At 53.7% G+C, this 18486-nt stretch overlaps 1 protein-coding gene and 1 non-coding gene across 2 annotated transcripts in view; one reads left to right on the top strand and one right to left on the bottom strand.

Moving 5' to 3' along the window:
- Window positions 1–5965: 5965 nt before the first annotated feature.
- Window positions 5966–6038, bottom strand: TRNAE-CUC (transfer RNA glutamic acid (anticodon CUC)). Its single transcript has one exon. It is a non-coding gene; the product is annotated as a tRNA-Glu (tRNA).
- An 872-nt stretch (window positions 6039–6910) lies between these two features.
- The window catches only part of NKD1 (NKD inhibitor of Wnt signaling pathway 1), a 102459-nt gene continuing 90883 nt past the window's right edge, over window positions 6911–18486 (top strand). The window contains exon 1 of the mRNA XM_077751292.1: window positions 6911–7034. Within this exon, the coding sequence (XP_077607418.1) occupies window positions 6911–7034 (124 nt within the window). The remainder of the gene's footprint in view (window positions 7035–18486) is intronic.

Below are 18486 nucleotides of genomic sequence, written 5' to 3'. Positions count from 1 at the left end.
GGAGACCTGTCTGAAGGCAAAGCCAGGGTCTGGCTCCCTTGAACCCTGCCTAACTATGCCCCCCTCCCCCCCTAGCCCGTGCCCTTCAGGGCCTAATTTCTCTCATCTGGACAGGAAGGGGTGTGTCAGGAGGCGGATTCCAAACCTCAGCAACCCCCCCCCACCCCCCCTCGCCTTGGCAAGACCAGAGGAGGAAGGACAAGGCAGGGGGTTGTTCATAATCCGAATGCATTCAGCTCAATGGACTTTCCTTTCTTCTGAGATGACGCCCTTCTTCTTTTTCATATTTAAATACCCTTTTTAAAACTCAAATGGTCGACGCTGAGTGTGTGGGCGCGTGCGCACGTGCACCTATGTTTACATGCATGTGTATATATAAAAAGCAGAATGGCAAAAGGCAGTGTGTATCGAGCATTGCCTGAGAGTGCCCGGAGGTCCCTGAGTCCCTTTCAGGGCATCTGCAAGGTCAGGACTCTCTTCCTAATGATTCTGAGCTGTCGTTTGCCCTTTGCTCACCGATGGTGCAAGAGCCACGGTGGGTAGACTCGCTGATGCTGGAGCACAGTGCACTCCATGCAGTAACAAAACACAGGGGGTCGCCCGGGGGGCTCAGCTGGTCAAGCGCCAGACGCTATCTCGGCTCAGGTCATGATCTCACGGTTTGTGAGTTCAAGTCCCGAAATGGGGCCGCCAGCACAGAGCCTGCTTGATTCTCTCCCTCCCTCTCTCTTTCCCCCTCCTCTGCTCAGAGTGCTCTCTCTCTGAAAATAAACAAACATTGGAAACAACAACACAGAAAGAAACAGTATCACTGAAGAATGCCCTTGAAGTGGGGAAAATGCATTGATGCGTTAATTTCTCGACCTTGGAGATTGCCGTTTTAATATTTCCCGTCACCAAATGCAGACAGCGTTCCTCCTACAGACTGAAAAACGTGATTGTCTTAGTGGGAAGTCTTTGCGCGGTAGTTTGAGTTGTGAGCTGACCTAACTGAACACCGCGTTTACTTTGGGGAAAAAAAAGAAAACTAACAGAAATTACAGTTATTCCGACCTGAGTCCTGGCAGCCAGTGAATGAAACGTGCCTGTCACTTCAAGGAAAACAATGGAGAGTATTTGTTGCCGGTGATAAAATTCAAAGTTTCAAATACCTGGAACAGAAGGAGTGTCCGATAAATGCTGTCTGTCCCTTTCCCTCCCACCCCCGTCTCTTTCTTTCCTTCCTTCCTTCCTCCCTCCCTCCCTCCCTCCTTTCCTCTTTCCCTCCCTCCCTGCAAGGTGGAAACCATCTCCTCCGCCCTGGATGGCAAGGCCTCTGAGAATTTAGTGTGCACAGGGGGCGGGGGCGTCAGGGCACAGGGCAAATTGCTGGAAGAATAGTGTCCCCAAGAATAGCGACTTAGATGAGACAGAAGGCTGTTCCGCGTTCTTGAACCGCCAAGGTGGGGAGCGGTCTGAGAGTGGAGGGCAAGTGGGCTCCGGCCAGCGGGCCAGGGGTCCCGGCTACTCCCAGATGGCTCTCTGCCCGCCCCCCGCGGCTGACGCGGGATCTGGGCACCGTGTCTGGGAAGCGCAGGCGCACACCTCCTCTGCTCACGGCCCCGCCCCCACGGCCACCCCAGCCGCAAGGGAGGCCGGGAAACGGAGGCCCTCGCTGTGTGGCCGGCCTCGTTCCGAAGCTAATTCAGACCGAGATGCTGGGGCAGGGGCAGCCGGCTTCGCCAGGGTGGGCGTGGTGCGGGGGGGAGCGGGAGCTGTGCGGAGGGCAAGCCGTGGCTCCTACGGGCCCTGCGCTTGGAAGGGAGTCTCAGGAGGGGCGTCCGGCAGCCCAGTCGGGTGAGCGTCACACTCGGGCTCCGGTTGTGTCCCGTGGCTTGTGAGTACGAGCCGGTCACGGGCTCTGTGCTGTCGGCGCGGAGCCCGCTTCGGATCCTCAGCCCCCGCCTCTGTCTGCGCCTGCCCTGCTCGCGCACACGCTTTCTCTCTCGAAAACAAACATCAAAAAAACAAAACACGACAAGCAAAGGGGGTCTCAGGAGAATGTCCAGAGAGGCTTACGCGGACCCAGCGCCCTGGCCCTAGTGCCGCTTCCCACCTTGTCAGTCGGCCGGCGTCATGTAGGCCGTGTGCCCTCACGAGCGCCCCCAGCATCTGACCCTGGTAGATCTAGAAGGGACCTTAGAGAAGTACCCTCGTTCTGTAAAAGGGAGCTGAGCCCCAGAGAGGGGGGATCTGACCCAGTGGCGCAGGGTGAGTCAGGGGCGGTTCCGGAGGCCCCTGCAGCACCGCGCTCGGCCCCGCCGGGTCGCACCCCTGCTTGCCCCCGGACTCTGTACCTGAGCCCACCTCCCAATTCCTTCTCCCGTGTGACCTTGAAAGATACTGGGACAGGAGGTAAGCACACAAAGAGAAGAACGAATGGAAAGATGTAGCTGACGGAAGCCACATCCAGAGGAGTGCTCATTCCTTCCCTTCTCAGTTAGAGGTCCCGGGAGGTCCTTTTGGCAGCAAGGGCAAAATTCCCACTCAAACCTGCGCACACAATGAAGGGTTTCATTGGCCTATACACCCAACAGGTTCACATTTTTTAGGCAAGGCCACTTTAGACACTTGCAACCACTCCAGGTATTTCTAGATCGCTTGAGGCATCTTGTTGACAAGTGGCAGCCCCAGGCTCTGACTCACCAGAGCCGTTTGGGCTTCTACTGGAATCTTCCATAGAGCACAGGAGAGAGGACCGAACCGTTGGGTCTGGAGGTTATACCTCACAGGACGTCAGAACAAAGGATCTCTCCACTTACACTTCGGTTGCATTCAACTTCCACCCCTAAGTTCAAGGGCCAGGTGTGGGGAAAGAAATTCTGATTGCATGCCCACCCCTGTCTGAGGTCACCAAAACTTGCGGCGAAGAGAGAGAGAGAAACACATCACGATTGCACCTCCCATCTCCCCGTAGGCGGACACTGTCATTACCTGTGTTTATTCAGTCATGCCATGTGGTTACGGCTTTTGTTCTCACTCACAGATACAAGTGAGTTCTAACTCACAGATACATGTCTAGCCCTTATTGGTAGCATCTGTGTAGTGGGAGGCAGTACATACAGTAGTGAGAAAAATCTTGGCCCGACATTTAGTAACAGTATAACCTTGAGCAAGGTTATTCAACTTCTCTGAGAGTCCATTTCTTCATCTGTAAAATGGGGATGAAAACTCCCTGCTGTTGAGATAATGAAAGACATGAGGCATGGAAGGATCTTGAAGCAGAGTAGCATTCAGTAAGCAGTGGCTACATTTATTGCTGCAGGTGTCCCTCCCTCTCTACTCTCTTGGGTTGGGTTCCCAGGAGCAGCTCCCAAGAGGAAGGAATGTGTAGGAGATGGGAAAGTGGGGCCAGGAAGAGAAAGTATCAGTTAGGGCACGCATACCCACGCAAGGAGGTGATGTCAAGGCTGTGATATCCAGCAAAGCAGGGATNTTATACCTCACAGGACGTCAGAACAAAGGATCTCTCCACTTACACTTCGGTTGCATTCAACTTCCACCCCTAAGTTCAAGGGCCAGGTGTGGGGAAAGAAATTCTGATTGCATGCCCACCCCTGTCTGAGGTCACCAAAACTTGCGGCGAAGAGAGAGAGAGAAACACATCACGATTGCACCTCCCATCTCCCCGTAGGCGGACACTGTCATTACCTGTGTTTATTCAGTCATGCCATGTGGTTACGGCTTTTGTTCTCACTCACAGATACAAGTGAGTTCTAACTCACAGATACATGTCTAGCCCTTATTGGTAGCATCTGTGTAGTGGGAGGCAGTACATACAGTAGTGAGAAAAATCTTGGCCCGACATTTAGTAACAGTATAACCTTGAGCAAGGTTATTCAACTTCTCTGAGAGTCCATTTCTTCATCTGTAAAATGGGGATGAAAACTCCCTGCTGTTGAGATAATGAAAGACATGAGGCATGGAAGGATCTTGAAGCAGAGTAGCATTCAGTAAGCAGTGGCTACATTTATTGCTGCAGGTGTCCCTCCCTCTCTACTCTCTTGGGTTGGGTTCCCAGGAGCAGCTCCCAAGAGGAAGGAATGTGTAGGAGATGGGAAAGTGGGGCCAGGAAGAGAAAGTATCAGTTAGGGCACGCATACCCACGCAAGGAGGCGATGTCAAGGCTGTGATATCCAGCAAAGCAGGGATGTGACCCCACGCAAGGCTGCGGTATGAAGTGAGGCTGGACTATCAACAGAGGTTGCAGTAACAAGCAAAGGAAAGATGTTGTATCCAGAAAGGGTGGCGTGTCAAGCCCGAATGAGGTATCCAGGATGTGCCATCCTGCAAACAAGGATTTCATATCAAAGATGTGACGTGATGTCCAGCAGGACAGGGCAGGAAGCAAAGACCTCCCAGAGGGTAATGGGGGCTCAGTCCCACGTGGGGGCTCTGGAGATGTATGAGTTTCGCCTCAGAGTTGCAGAGGAGAAGGGATCTGGGGTAGTGATGGCCTCACTCTGCTGGGCGTTGGCTGAGTTCTCCCAGCACCTGAAGGTGGCTCGCCAACCATGAGACATAGGTGCTGGCTGTCGGGAGTCAGAGCATACATCAGGGGCAAGTAGAGGGGTCCCAGGAGATATTGGCGGACCCACTGTCCTCATCAGCTCTTTCATATTTGCCCAGGAGACTTGAAGCTGGACATGATTTTAAGGCAGTGGGGGGGCAGGGTTGAAGAAGGCACAGGGGTGGGCCCCGCAGCCTCCATTCTCTAGGTCAGAGCTCACCCACTCTGGCTCCAGGATGTGCCCCCTGGAGCTGCCGACTTGCAAAGCACTTCCAAATCAGAGAATCAATGTGCTCAGCTCAAAAGCTGGAGGTGGTGATTTGAAGTGCCAGCGTGAGGAACAAGGGGTTTTGACCCCAGAGGTCCTTTGCCCTGTGGCATTGCACCAGCAGCTTCTAAGCTGGGCCAGGCTGCATATATATACTAGCCCAAGCTCAATGGGTATTCCCACTGCTCGACTTTTGAGGGTATAGGGACAGGCTGAAATTTCTCAGTTGGCAAAAAGGCCACCCTGCTCAGGGGTCCTCCCAGTGTCTCCTAAGCCCCTACCAGGCACCAGGCACTGGTCTCAGCACTGGGAGGGCCTCACAGACTCACTGATGACTCCAGTGGCTGCTCAGCATCAGAAAAGACAGGCAGATCACGTGTGTCGGAGTGCCGAGGAAAGGGATGCCACTTCCCCCCTGGAGATGGGCGAGGCCTCAGGGAAGGGGTAGATTTTGAGCTGCCCTAGAAAGGATCTGAACTCACTGAATTGGAATCAAAAGGGCCTGGGTTCGTTCATGGCCTAGAAGAATGTTTAAGAATATTCTAGAATATTCTAGGATATTTTAATATTTATGGAGAAATATTCACATGCCACTTATATGTTCTAGGACAAGTTCAGGAGTGTTCATAATTGTAAAAAGTATGAAGGTTCAAGGGATGTTGGGGATTTGGGCTGCCTAGCATCCAACCCTACCCTCTTCAGGAATCATATATCTGTTCTTTCTCTTCAAATAGCCAAGGCATGGTTGGGCCAATGGGATGCTTTCCTTTTCAGAGAATCCTGGGGAGCCAGAGAGTCCCACCCTACAAGCAGTGGCCTAAGGATCTAGCACCCAGTGGTGGTCTGTTTCTCAACAGTTGTTTCTCAACTATGTGTCTTCTGACCCTGGTCTCAGCTGCCTGACATTTCTTGCTTCCTGCCTATTTTCCCAGTCTGATTTTACAGCTCCCTGTGAATCCCTTCTCTGCTAGGATTAATCAAGGTTAGATTCTGCTTTAGCACTCAGAGTCTTGAGAGGTCCAGAAGAAGAAGTGAGATGATAAGGCTGGAGAGGGAAATGGGAGACTGACTGATGAAGGCCTCGAATGCTGTGCTAAGCATCCTTTTGGCCAGTGGTTCTTTTTTTTTTTTTTTTAAAGTAGACTCCATGCCCAATGTGAGGCTTAAACTCACAACCCTGAGATTGAGAGTCACATGGTCTACCGACTGAGCCAGCCAGGCGCCCCTAGGCCAGTGGCTCTTAACTGGGGCTGTGCTCCAGAATCACCTGGTGTATTAGTTAGATATGGCTGCAATAATGCTGCATGACAAGTGATCTCATGAGGCATATGACAATAAAGACTTCTTTTTCTCACTGCAGCTCTGAAAACCAGCTGGGGTGGCTGATGGATTGGAGTAGAATTGGCTGAGCCAGACTGAGGACTGGATTCATATCTGCTCTGCATGTCTCTCATTTTGGGACCGAGGCTGAAAAGCCATCTGGGGCAGATCCTTCACGGTGAAGAATAGAGGGGTGAGAGGGAGGGCTGGAAATATGAAATGCCTCTTAGGGCCTTGGCTTGGATCTGGCACGGTGTCACCTCTACCCATGTTCCATTGGGCAAAATAAAGCACATGGCGGAGGCCAGCCTCCTGGTATGTGAGCGCCTCCTCTGCGCGCCGTGAATCCTGCAGAAGTAGACAAGGCAGAGCTGTGGACAAATCAGTTCCTCCTCCGCACCAGCGGTGCTTCCACAACCTGATATCCTGACTCCAGGTCCTCGAGTTGAATATCTGTATTTTGTTTTTGTTTTTTTAAAAGATTTTTTTTTTAATGTTTTATTTATTTCTAGGAGAGAGAGAGAGAGAGAGAGAGACAGCGTGAGCAGGGGAGGGTCAGAGAGAGAGAGAGGGAGATACAGACTCTGAAATAGGCTCCAGGCTCTGAGCTGGCAGTCAGCACAGAGCCCGACGCGGGGCTCGAACCCATGAACCGCGAGATCATGACCTAAGCGAAAGTCGGACGCTTAACCGACTAAGCCACCCAGGCGCCCCTGAATATCTGTATTTTGAAAAAGCCGCCCCGGTCATTCTGACGTGCCCTCTCTTGGGATATGTCCTCCCGCTATGGACCAGGAGAAGCCATCGCAGGCTTTGTGCAGAAGCAGGACATCAGCAGTCCTGCACGTGGGAAACAGCTCTGGGAATACACGGACACCGAGGCCGGAAGATTGGCTGGTGAGCAACTGAGGCAGAGGAACAATGAAGTCTTGGGGCTGGTGCTCAGGTACTTTTGCTGTGTCACAGGCCACCATGAAACTCAGTGGCTCAACGCAGCCAGCATTTAATTGTCTCCTGTGATTTGAGGGCTTCTCCGGGCTCAGTGGGGACAGTTCTGCTCTGAGTGATGTCGATAGGGACCCCAGTCATCTGGGGACTGTCCTATGTTAGACATCTGCGATGGCAGTTGTCGCTGGCTGCCAGCTGGAAACTCAGCGGGGGCTGTCTGCTGGTGCACACACGTGACCTCTCCACGTGCTGGGGCTTCTAGTGGTGCAGCCGGGTTCTGAGTGGGAATGTTCCAGAAGCAAACATGCCAAGTGGGAGAAAACAAGAGCTGCTGATCACTTGCACCATACTCTTGTCAGTTCAGTGGTCACTGGCAGCCCAGACCCAGGACAAAAATAAGTAGCTCTGCTTACTAGGGACAGCGACAAGTAGGGGCAGTGGCAAGTAAGCATGGCCACAGCTGGGAAGTGGCAGCGTGGGGGAGGGGGTGACGGTCTAAGAGAACAGACAGAAGGTGGCACCTTACTGGTCACGGAAGGAAGAACAGAGATGCCCTGAAGGTTTGTCAGGGTGGCTACTTCCTAGCCTGGGGTCAGCTACGGGGTCTCCCGTGGAACGGCCCTTCTGCCATGTATTAGGTGTGCTCCCTGGGTGGGAAAGGTGGTTGGCACCGTCGCCCAGGACACCTCCAGGCACCCTGACAGGCATCAGTTAGAGTAGCTGGGCTTGTCATCGAGGACCATAAAGTGGACGCAGTGGGTAGGTTTGGGCGGCAGGGAGGAGGGCAAAGAGAAACATTGGACGAGAGTTGCTGGTGACCGAGTAGGATGCCGCTTGGGCGGGTCCAGGAGAGGGACGGAGAATGGCCTGTCTTTACCCTGAAGAGTAAAGTCCTTGTAGATGTCCTCAGAGGTGGATGACTTCCCCTCGAGGGTGGCCCTGGCCTCTTCCCAGTGGTGTCCGTTGACCTAGGTGGCCAGTTGTGATGGCAATGATTTCCTTCTCTCCTCGGAGGCCCCGGGCCATCTGGAGAAGGGGGTCTTCTGGTCCTAGTCACCAGGAGAAAATCCAAAACTCGTCTTCCTGAACACTGAGACCAGGCCCTGGAGGGCAGCCCCGGATCAGAGTAGGATACATTGTTCAGTCTCTCATTCCTGTGTGACTACTCTTTTCTACTTCCCTTTCCCAGGGGCCAACTACATGAGGTCAAGTTCACCCATCTGAAGACATGTCCAAAGACCGGGCTTTGTTCTGGACACAGGGAGACTGGCTCAGGCAGTAGCCAGGAGATGGTAGTGCTTACCCATGGTCAGCCTTTCTCTTCCTTCTCATAGCAGGCTCGTAGGGCATAGATAGAAGGAATACACTCCCAGACCGAGTTCCAGGGCCACCATCCATAGATTATGTGACTTTGAGCAAGTTATGTCACAGATTTGAGACTCACTTTTCCCATCCATAGAGTGGGGCTGATCCTTCTCTGATAGGCCCTGAGTGTTTTGCATTGGAGGGTGGTTAGAAGGCGTTCTGCCTTCCTCGAGTAAGATAAGGACTCCCAATCCCTGCTTCCTCTGGGGGACCTGTTCCTTCTCATCCAATGCTGTGGTTGGGGGAGGAGCCGCCAGTCAACTCCACCAGGCCACAGGGTTGGTCGGGCATCTGACTCAAGTTGGACCAACCAAACGCCTGTAGTGAGCGGGTTCAGAAATGTGCACATGGCCTGCCCTGGACCAACCAGAGTCCTTCCCGAGGATTTTCCTCTCCTGAGCTGGGGAAGAATAGTTCTGTTTTAACTGAACACAAGGTTGTTTGGTTATAAGTCTGGAGCTGCTAGTGATCTTCCCTGGGTTATGTGAGCTCATAAACGAACTTTCCTTCCTTCCTTCCTTCCTTCCTTCCTTCCTTCCTTCCTTCCTTCCTTCCTTCCTTCCTTCCTTCCTTTTGTTTATTTATGTATCTTGAGACAGACAGCATGAACAGGGGAGGAACAGAGAGAGAGGGAGAAAGAGAGAATCCCAAGAAGGCTGTGTACACCTGGCTCTGGATCTCAACCCCAGGCTCAAACTCACAGACCGTGAGATCGCTACCTGAGCCGAAACCAAGAGTCGGTTGCTTAACTGACTGAGCCACCCAGGCGCCCCAAGCCCATAAATTTCCTTTCTGCTTGGGCTAGTTTCAGTTGGGCTTTGTCACTGCCGTTTACAACCAAAAAGTGCTAAAGAAAACACTATGTTTTGGTGATTTCATGACGATGATGATGATGACGATGACGATACAATGGTCCCTTTGATCACATGCCTGTTATTTGCCGGGCTCTGTGCCAAGTGTTTCCACACATCGGCTGGTGGTTCACCTTGGTCTGTGGCTATTTGTGTTCACGGTGAAACTTCGCATGTCCCTGATGTCCTCTCTTCCAGACTGGGTTTGTCCCAATACTGTGCAGGGCACCCCGCTCGGTGCCTGTCCTGCACGAGGTGTGGGGCAGCCTGACCACAGCCCCTTGGCGGGGCACCTTGGGCTTAGCGCTCAGTGTGAGGTGAATGGGGTGGTCAGTGCAGATGGTCTGTCACCACACAGATTCCACGGGCCACCTGGGGTCGATCCTCTGCCCAGACGCTGTGTGGGGACTGATCTTCGGGAGGTGGCTGCCTAAAAGTGGGAAGGACCCCCCTCCCCCCCAGCTCATCCTGCAAACCCAAGCCTCCTCCCTATTAGGAGGTTGACTGCGGTCTCCAGAATTCCTTCCGGGGGCAGTGGGGAACCGCGAGGACTGTCCGTCGCTACTAAGTCACTTATGCTGGAGGAGGCTGAGGGTTCACGTGGAGGCTGGACAGCTGGCACGTGGAGGAAGAAGTGCCGTCTACATTGGTGCTGAAGGATTGGCAGGAGCCGGGAGTGCGTAGAGTAGGGGGCAGAACAGCGCAGAGGGGACGTGGCCTCAGGGGGCCGCCTGGGCATCCACGGAACCGGCCACATGGTGGCGCTCAAGGAAGCCCTGGTGGGAGACGAGGGGGGAGCGTGGACACCCTGACACTGGCCCTCCCTATATGCCAGCACAGGCTGCTAATTTTTAAGAACAGGAAGACTGGCACTTTCATTGGCATTAATGATTTTTTGAAATCAGAATTATTTTTATAGATATCCAGAAGGTCACACGTGCATGAAAACGTTACCTTGGGGGCACCCAGGTGGCTTGTCGGTTAAGCTACCGACTCTTGGTTTCAGCTCAGGTCATGATCCCTCGGTCTGTGGGTTTGAGCCCTGCATCAGGCTCTGTGCTGACAGCTCAGAGTCTGGAACCTGCTTTGGATTCTGTGTCTCCCTCTCTCTGCCCCTCCCCTGCTCTCTCTCTTTCTCAAAACTAAATAAACATTCAAAAAAAATTTTTTTTAAACAAAACAAAATTTAAAAAACACGTTAACTTAAAGGGCACCTGGGTGCCTCTGCCAGTTAAGCATCCACCCTCTTGGTCTTGGCTCAGGTCATAATCTCACGGTTCATGGGTTGGAGCCCTGCGTCAGGCTCTGTGCTGACAGCGCGAAGCCTCCCCCCCTCCTCAAAATAAATAAGTAAGCTTAAAAAAAAAAACACACCCTGCTAACTGAATGGAGAGCAAAGGTTAACTTGATTGGCTTTGAGAGGGACCACAGCTTCCCTCTGTTTAAAACCTTATTTATTGTGATTTTGTTCCCATTGTTTGGGTTTTTAGTGAGGCCCAAGAGCTTTTCGAAGGTTTGCTAGTCCTCTGCATGTCCCCCGGGGCCATTGAGGCCCGGGACAGCATTGCTCTCACAAAGGCAGGCTAATGTTGAGAGGAAGAGCAGGAAGAAGAGGGGGCAGAGTTCTCAGGCCCTGTTCTCAGTCCTTCCTTCCTCTCCACTCTTCTCCGGGGCCAACTCCCTTCTTCTAGGGCCCTGCCTGCCGGCCTTGGGTCATGTGTTGTGACCAGGCCCACCCCAACCTCCCTACTCCCACCGGAGACATCCAAGGCAACGGGTGGAGGAGACCTGGCCCTCGCCCCTGCCCCCCCTCGCCCCCTCCTCCAGCATGTGAGGACAGAGGACAGCAGGCAGTGTGGGCTCCCCCTCACTTACACACTGTGGGACCTCTGTCACCTTGCTCCTAGGTTGTAAACACAAAAGTCAGCTGTGATGTGCAGCCTGGTGAGTTCTTGAAAGATGGTCTGGTGCCAAATGAAACTGGAAGCCATAGAAGGCTCTATGCAGGAGGGAGGCCTGGTCCCTCCTGAGCACGGTTCCCATGGTGGGAGGTCATAGAGGCGATGACCTTGACCACAGGGCAGCATTAGTGATGAGTAATGCCGGAGGAGAGCCCAGCCCGAGCCCGGCACCGCCACCATTTTACAGACGGAGGAAGTGAGGCCAAGTATGCAGCCAAGGTCACTCAGCTGGCAGGTCAGGAAGGCAGAGCCACCTTGGATAGCCTAGAATCCCTTGCCAGTTGTTACAGCATGTTCCTTTCCCAGCTATAATCCCCGTTCACAGATGAGGAAACTGAGGGCAGATATGGGAGACAGGAAGCACTAATGTTCTGCATGGTCTTTATTTCCCTCAGGTACCCATGGAAGGCAGAAGGTCTGGGCAAAGGAGGGACTTGCTTCCTTCACCAGAAGCAAGATTTGTGCGGGGAAGAAGGATCTCAGGGAAGGCCTCAGACTCAACATTCCTCGGGTGAGCCCCAGGGCTTTATACATATATTGATAAACACTTAATTTGTTATAATTTTTTCTACCACAGGTTGGCATGTACAGTTGCACAGTTTATGCACTGCACAACTTGCAATATTATGTGGCATAAACCTGGGTGACCCATCTTGCAGCAGGCGAGGGCTTGGCTGGCAAGCGGTAAGAAATCCAGTCTCTACAACTTTGTGGAGAAACTCCGTGCTTCTCCTTGAGCCCGTTTCCTCGTCTAGTGGAAATGATAATCTGAGTGCCTTCATTTCAGAGGGTTGTGAGGATTATGTGAGATGACCAAACAGGTTTAGCCCTTCGCACAGGGCCTGGTAACAGTGGGCTCTCAGTACAATTTAGCTTCTCACACTTGTCTCCTTGTCTGCATATGAGGGCAGGCAGGAGCCCCATCTGATTGATTCCTGCATCCTTCCTGCCCAGCCCGGCCCTGGCACATTGGAGAAGCTGGGTACCCTTTTGCCAAGGAGCTGGAGAAATAACATTAAGGATAGTGAGGGTATTTGGCTGGCATTGCCACCCCTATTTGTCCCTTTTGGAGAGAGCCTGGAGCCGGGCCTGAGTGGTCACCTTCCCTGTCTCCAGTGTTCAATGTCTCTGGTGAGTTTACCTAAGGAGGGGGTGAAACTAGTGACCACGGGCTGGGTCCCAGTCCCTGCTTCATGTGGCCTGCGCTGTACTTGAAATTTTTACCATTCGTGGGGCACCTGGGTGGCTGAGTCAGTTAAGCCTCTGACTCTTGGTTTCGGCTCAGATCGTGATCTCACAGTTGCGTGAGTTGGAGCCCCGCGTCAGCTCCACGCTGACCGCGCAGAGCCTATTTGGAGTTCTCTCTCTCTTCCTCTCCCTCTGCCCGCCTCCCCACTCGTGCTCTCTCTCTCAAAAGTTAAATATACTTAAAGGGTTTTTTTTTTCTTTTTTTTACAGTTTGTTGCCAACTTACAAAACTTTGAAGATTTCACTTAGAAACCCGGATGTACAGCTCCTTTTGGAAAACCCAAAGATCTAGCAGCTCTGGGCCCTTGGGCAGTAGTTGGCATTGAGCTGCAGCTGTCTCTTAAGGGCTTGACATGTGGGCACGTGCCGCCAGGCCTCCGTGCCCCTGCCCCTCCCTTTCTGCCCTTCCCCTGTTAAATCTGTGACCACCCCCGCTCCCCTGCTCCCCCCCTCCCCGCCCCCAGGCCGTGTGGAGCTCCTGCGCAGCCCCCCAGTGACCCTGGTGTGGCACACCAAACCATGCCAGGGCCTTCCTCTTGGGATGTGTGTGCCTTCCTGGGGAGACGTGAAGGTGCTCTCCAAACGTGCTGGCCGGCGTTCATTGTCACCATCCGTGGACCCTCTCTTCCCCCTCCCGGCCTCCCTCCAGCCAGGCCACTGCATTGTTTGGGGACGCAAACATACACACGTTATTAGAACCCCAGATCAAAGGCGGCATCCCACAGCCTGCCTCTCAATGGTTCCTTTGTGCAGACGGAAGCCTGTGCAAAGTCAGAACCCGGGGACAGAGGGAGGGGCTGGGGAGGGGGGCGCTCAGCACAAAGATATTTGTCACCCAGAGAAGTCCGCAGATCATGATGTTAAAAGAGGCGCCAGGTGGAGGATGTACCCCCGGTAGCTGTGGGAAGAGGCAAACAGAGGAGGAAACACTCATCCCTGTGGTTTCGAGGGGGGGGTGGCGACAGTGGTCCTGGGGCACGACCGCAGCCTCCCTCGGTCCCCCTGCCCTGGGTGGGAGTGGGGGCTGCTTGGAGCGATTGGGTGGCAGTGACCCGCTGGGCACAGAGTCAGAAGAAACAAAACTGATGTGGGAGGGGCCCGGAGAAGGCCAGAAGAGGCCATAGGGGACAGTGTCCCCTCCGGCCACACGGTCCACGTGCTGTCATTCCTGCCTACAGCAGATATTTTTTTAAAAAGTAAATCATCGTTGCACTATATGCTAACTAACTTGGATATAAATTTTAAAAAGTAAATATTAAAAAATAAAAATTTAAATTAAAAAATTTTTTTTCATGTTGACTCATTTTTAAAAACCTTTATTTATTTTTGAGAGAGACAGAGACACAGCATGAGCGGGGGAGGGGCCGAGAGAGAGGGAGACAGAATCTGAAGCAGGCTCCAGGCTCTGAGCTGGCAGTCAGCACAGAGCCCGACGCGGGGCTCGAACTCATGAACCGCAAGATCATGACTTGAGCCGACGTTGGACGCTTAACCAACGGAGCCCCCCAGGCGCCCTGACATTTCTAAAGCCCATCCTGTGGGCCAGGCACCGTGTGGTGAGGCCGGCACAGACCCGACTAACTCAGGCTCCAGTCCCCGCGCATGGAGGAGGACCGTGCTCTGCTGTGACCACCGCTGAAGGGAGAGCTGACAACCATTTCACACACATTGTCTCGTTTATCTCCAGGGCTGGTCTGAACAAAGAAGGACTTTGAGAGTTGAGCGGCTGAGCCAGGAATCCGCCAGCTTGGGGGGCGTGGTGAGCAGGTATGAGGGATTACGGAGAAGAGGGGGGGGCTCTAGGAGGGAACCCGCGAGGACCCAAAGGGGTTCAAGAGGTCGCGGTGATGCTGAGATTCTAAGGAGACGCTGGCTGACCCTTCACCTTGGCAGGGCCCCCGGGTTCTCTTCTCTGTCTTCACTCCCTCCCCAGGGGGTCGCGTCCAATGTCAGGCTTTAAATTCCATGTGCTCGAGATGCCCAGGCGCGTCTCTCTAGCCTGCTGCTTGCTTCTGAACCCTAGGCTCTTGGACCCGTCTGCCTACTTGATCTTGCTGCTTGGCTATGCACCAGGCCTCTCACAAGAAGCCTGCTCAGACGGAGCCGGGGCTTCCTGCTCTGCGCACAGCTCCACCTGCAGGCTCCCTCCCTCCCTGGGATCAGGTCGAGAAGTCTGGCATCTTTCACAACTCCTCTTTCTCTCCCCCACCCTCCCCACCCCCGTGTCCACTGTATTAGGTAACCTGGTTGCCTCTGACTTCCAAATACAGTCATATCCGACTTCTCACCTCCTTGGCTGCTATCACTCAGGTGTAAAGCCACCATCATGTCCTAACAGGTTTGCTGTAGTCACCTCGTCACTGGTGTCCTTGCTGCCACCCCCTAATCCACATTCTGCTTGAAGTGCAGCAGCCTGGGCACTCCAGGCCACAGTTCTCTAAGGAGCCCCATCTCCCTGGTAAAGCTGAAGCCCTTGGCAAGGCCCACAAAATTGTCATGATGAGCCTTGTTACTTGCAACCTCATCTTCCTCTCCTCCTTGTACATCCCATCCCCACCCCTGCCCCCCATGCTTCAGAGCCACAGCCCTCCTTGTTCCCAAAACATTCACATTATGTCCCTGCCTCAGGACCTTTGCACTAGCTATTCCCTGCCTGGATCTGCTTTCCCTCCAGTATCCTTATGCATCCTTACAGCTCCCTTCTTCATTTCCAAAGACTATTCTCTGACCCCTTTACCTAAGATTGGTAGGTAGAGGGGTATTGGTAGAAATACCCCTTCCTTGGTACTTCTTCTCCCTCTTTCCCACTTGATTTTTTTCCCCAGAGACACACCACCAATTTCACTGACTTATTTTTGTCTGTTTTCTTGATGTAAGAGCCTGGCATAAATTAGGCCTGCTATCCGTCTTTTGCGGAATGACTTAATCAATAGAAGCGAAACGCTTTTATTTTTTGGGTCCCTCCTCCCCGACTTCTGTCCGCATATTCTCGTCTGAGTCCTGCTAATTACTCAGGGAAGAAGCAAGTTAGAAACCCTCGCAGCTGCTGCGAAGGCACGACCTTCCTGAGCTTCAAACGCGGCCTACGGACCCGCAGCACAGTCTCATCTGGGCACTTGTTAGAAACGCAGATTCCTAGGGCCCACCCCAGACTGCACCTTAACACCGTCTCAAGGAACTTGTATGCACGTTAAATTCCAAGGAAGCCACCTCCAGGCTATCTGACCCCATCCCGAGAAAGGGGGACCAAGGGTCTATCAGGGACCCGAGGTCAGAACACGCAGGCAGAGCGGGGACAGGTGGTATCAGGGCCTGGGACAGTCTGTCCACGTGGCTCTCTCTGCCTGGCTTGCTATCTGTTTCTCTCTGATGCCCCTGCTTCTTTTTGCTTGTTCCTTGGCTCACATGGGCCCCAAGCCGCTGCTCCGGCCCCTGGGACCGTGGAGCCCTTTGGTTTTGGAGACCGCCAGCATGCGGACCGCAGGCCCTGGGCCTCTGCCTTCCAAGTCTGCAAAGCGGTCCCGACTGGGCCCCTGAGTCGGGCATCCTGCCGGCTGTGGCCAAGGATGGAGGGCTCGTGTGGTACCAACACGCCAGCTGGGCTCCCTGGAGCTGCGCTCTGTGAGGCGCAGGGGGAAGATGCTGCCGGTGGTGGAGGCAATGGAGGAGGGGGAGGAGGGGGAGGAAGGGGGGAAAGAGGAGGAGGAGGGGTGGGGAGAAGAAGCTAGACCATGCTCTTCCTTCTTGCCTCACACTGTGGCCATGGTGCGTCATGCATAGGGGGGCCCGGAGGTGGACAGACACGGCCCGAGACACGTTAGTGCCCGCCGTAGACGCCCGCAGGTGCGCGCCTGCAGGGGGCCTTCCCACTCCGGCTCTGTCCCCACTGAGTTTCCCTCCTGCCACCCTCTTAGGCTTGGTCCCTGGATCAGGACTTGGAATCTCTATCCTTGCTTCTCGGCCTTTTGGCTAAGATCAAGTGTAGGCCTTGGAATCTCAGATTGGAAAGATTCTTAGAAGCCGTCGAGTCTGGCATTTCCCAAAGTGTGTTCCACCTGTGAACATTTGTTTTCAGTCGAACTTCCAATAAAGCGTTCCCCAGTTCGGTGAGCTTGAAAGACACACTGCTTGGGATGCCGTCCTCTTGAAGAATGACGAAACTCAGTTGCTCACTGAAGGTTCTGACAAGTCCTGCAGAAAAGGAACTTGTGTCGCCTTGGCTAGGCCGGGGCTGCCCAAAGTTTCACACAGAGCCCTTTCTCTCACATAATGATAGCTTCTCATCATTCTGGTGTTCTCCATGGGACCGGCTTTGGGAAATGCTGATTGGCCGGATCCTTTGGGCCCCAGTTGACCGCATGTGACTGAAAAAGAAAGGCTCAGGAAGGTGGAAGTTTCTTTCTCGCTTTTGTGAAAGAAGTCTGAAAGTAGACACACAGGTACCGTAACTGGGAGGGCTTCACGGAGACGCAGAAGAAGGGCTGAGAGGCAGGGGCTGGAGGGGGCATGACCTCACCAAGGAGGCCACACAGGCGTCCTCTCTCTCTCCTTCCCTTCTGGGAGGCCCGGGCTCTGAGCTCGTGAAAACACCCCGGACCCGGGAGAAGCTCATGGCAGAAAAATTCAGTTCAGTTCAGCTAATCCTTAGGCTCCAGTAGAGGTTTTTGGGGCCTCCTTCCTGCAAGACTTGAATAGAGTGGCTTGGGGACCGCGCCCCTCGTTCTGGGGGAAGCCCACCCTCCTCTGCCTCGTCTCCAAGGACTGACGCTGGGGCTGTGTTCCTCCTGGGTGTGCCCGGCTCCCACCCTACCCCTGGATGAACACTTCCACTGTGTTGCCCCACGATGATCGATGTTGGGCTCATTCCTTCATCCTGCCCCGTGCCACTAACCCGGAGCTGTGATTAGGGTTGTGCCCAGGTTTAGAGTAATGGGGGGCCAGCCCACCATGGAGCCGAGCAGGTGACAACTGCCGATCTCGCGTTATACCTCACCGTCCTGAGGATTAACCGGCCAGCCCCTCCTCGCTGGATTGCCCCCTCTCTGGCCCTTGTTTATTGCGCTTCTGTCAGGCTCATTGGGTCCCCTGACATGCTCTCCTTCCCTTTCCTGGTGGCCATGTCCGAAATTCTTGTGACTTTCTCATGCAGACTAGTTCACCTCTCCCTTCCTTGCCCAACCTGGGTTTCCAGGCCACGTAGCAATGTCAAGGTTCACTGGGGAAGTCGGGGATGAAGCAGCCCGGGGGCCGAGGGGGAACCGCCAGAGCTGGGCATTGATTTTCTCTTCAGTGTACCCCAGGGCATATTCTTGGCAGTGTCCCGCCTTCTCATTGACAACATACCCTGGAAGGGAGGTATGGGAATGAGTGGGTTCCTCTCCTTTCATCTAGAGCGCCTCCTATAGGCAGTGCTGGGTACTGCATCTGGAGCCGCCAGCCAGGCCAAACCCCTTCTTTAAAGAGCCCAGACTCTGAGAGGAAAATTTAGTGCCATCGTTAAAAAAATAAGGAGTACCAAGCCGAGAGGCAGGGGAGGGGACCTTGGCTATTCAGAGCTCTTCAGGTTGGAAGGTCAAGGAGAGCTTCTTCTAGGAGGTGGCATTTGACGGAAGCCAGTGCTTTAACCTGGGGGCAAGTGTGGGGGTGGCCATCCAGGGTGATGCGGTTTTTAAAAGGGGAAAAAAAAAACCTTCCCAGCTCCACGTCTAACAGATTTCACCTCAACCAGCCTTGCTAAATCTCAAGCCCTATGAAACCCGTTTCTGTTATAATCTCTCTCTCTTATCTCTTCCTTCCCATCCTTTCTCATTCTCCTCCCCCAAAGGATGGGAAATCTTCAAAGAAAAAGATGTGTCACTGTAAGTATTCAGCCCAAGAAGTGGGCCAGATAAATTATTAAAACACATAAAAAGACAGCGAGTCGAGGGGCGGGGAGCCGGCAGAGGCCAAATAGCCACCCTGGGTGCACGGTGGGCC

The sequence above is a fragment of the Crocuta crocuta genome, unplaced genomic scaffold, assembly GCF_008692635.1.
Source record: "Crocuta crocuta isolate KB4526 unplaced genomic scaffold, BGI_CrCroc_1.0 scaffold124, whole genome shotgun sequence".
NCBI classification, from domain to species: Eukaryota; Metazoa; Chordata; class Mammalia; order Carnivora; family Hyaenidae; genus Crocuta; species Crocuta crocuta.
The sequence above is the reverse complement of the archived record's forward strand: the minus strand, read 5'-3'. Positions and strand labels throughout refer to the sequence as shown.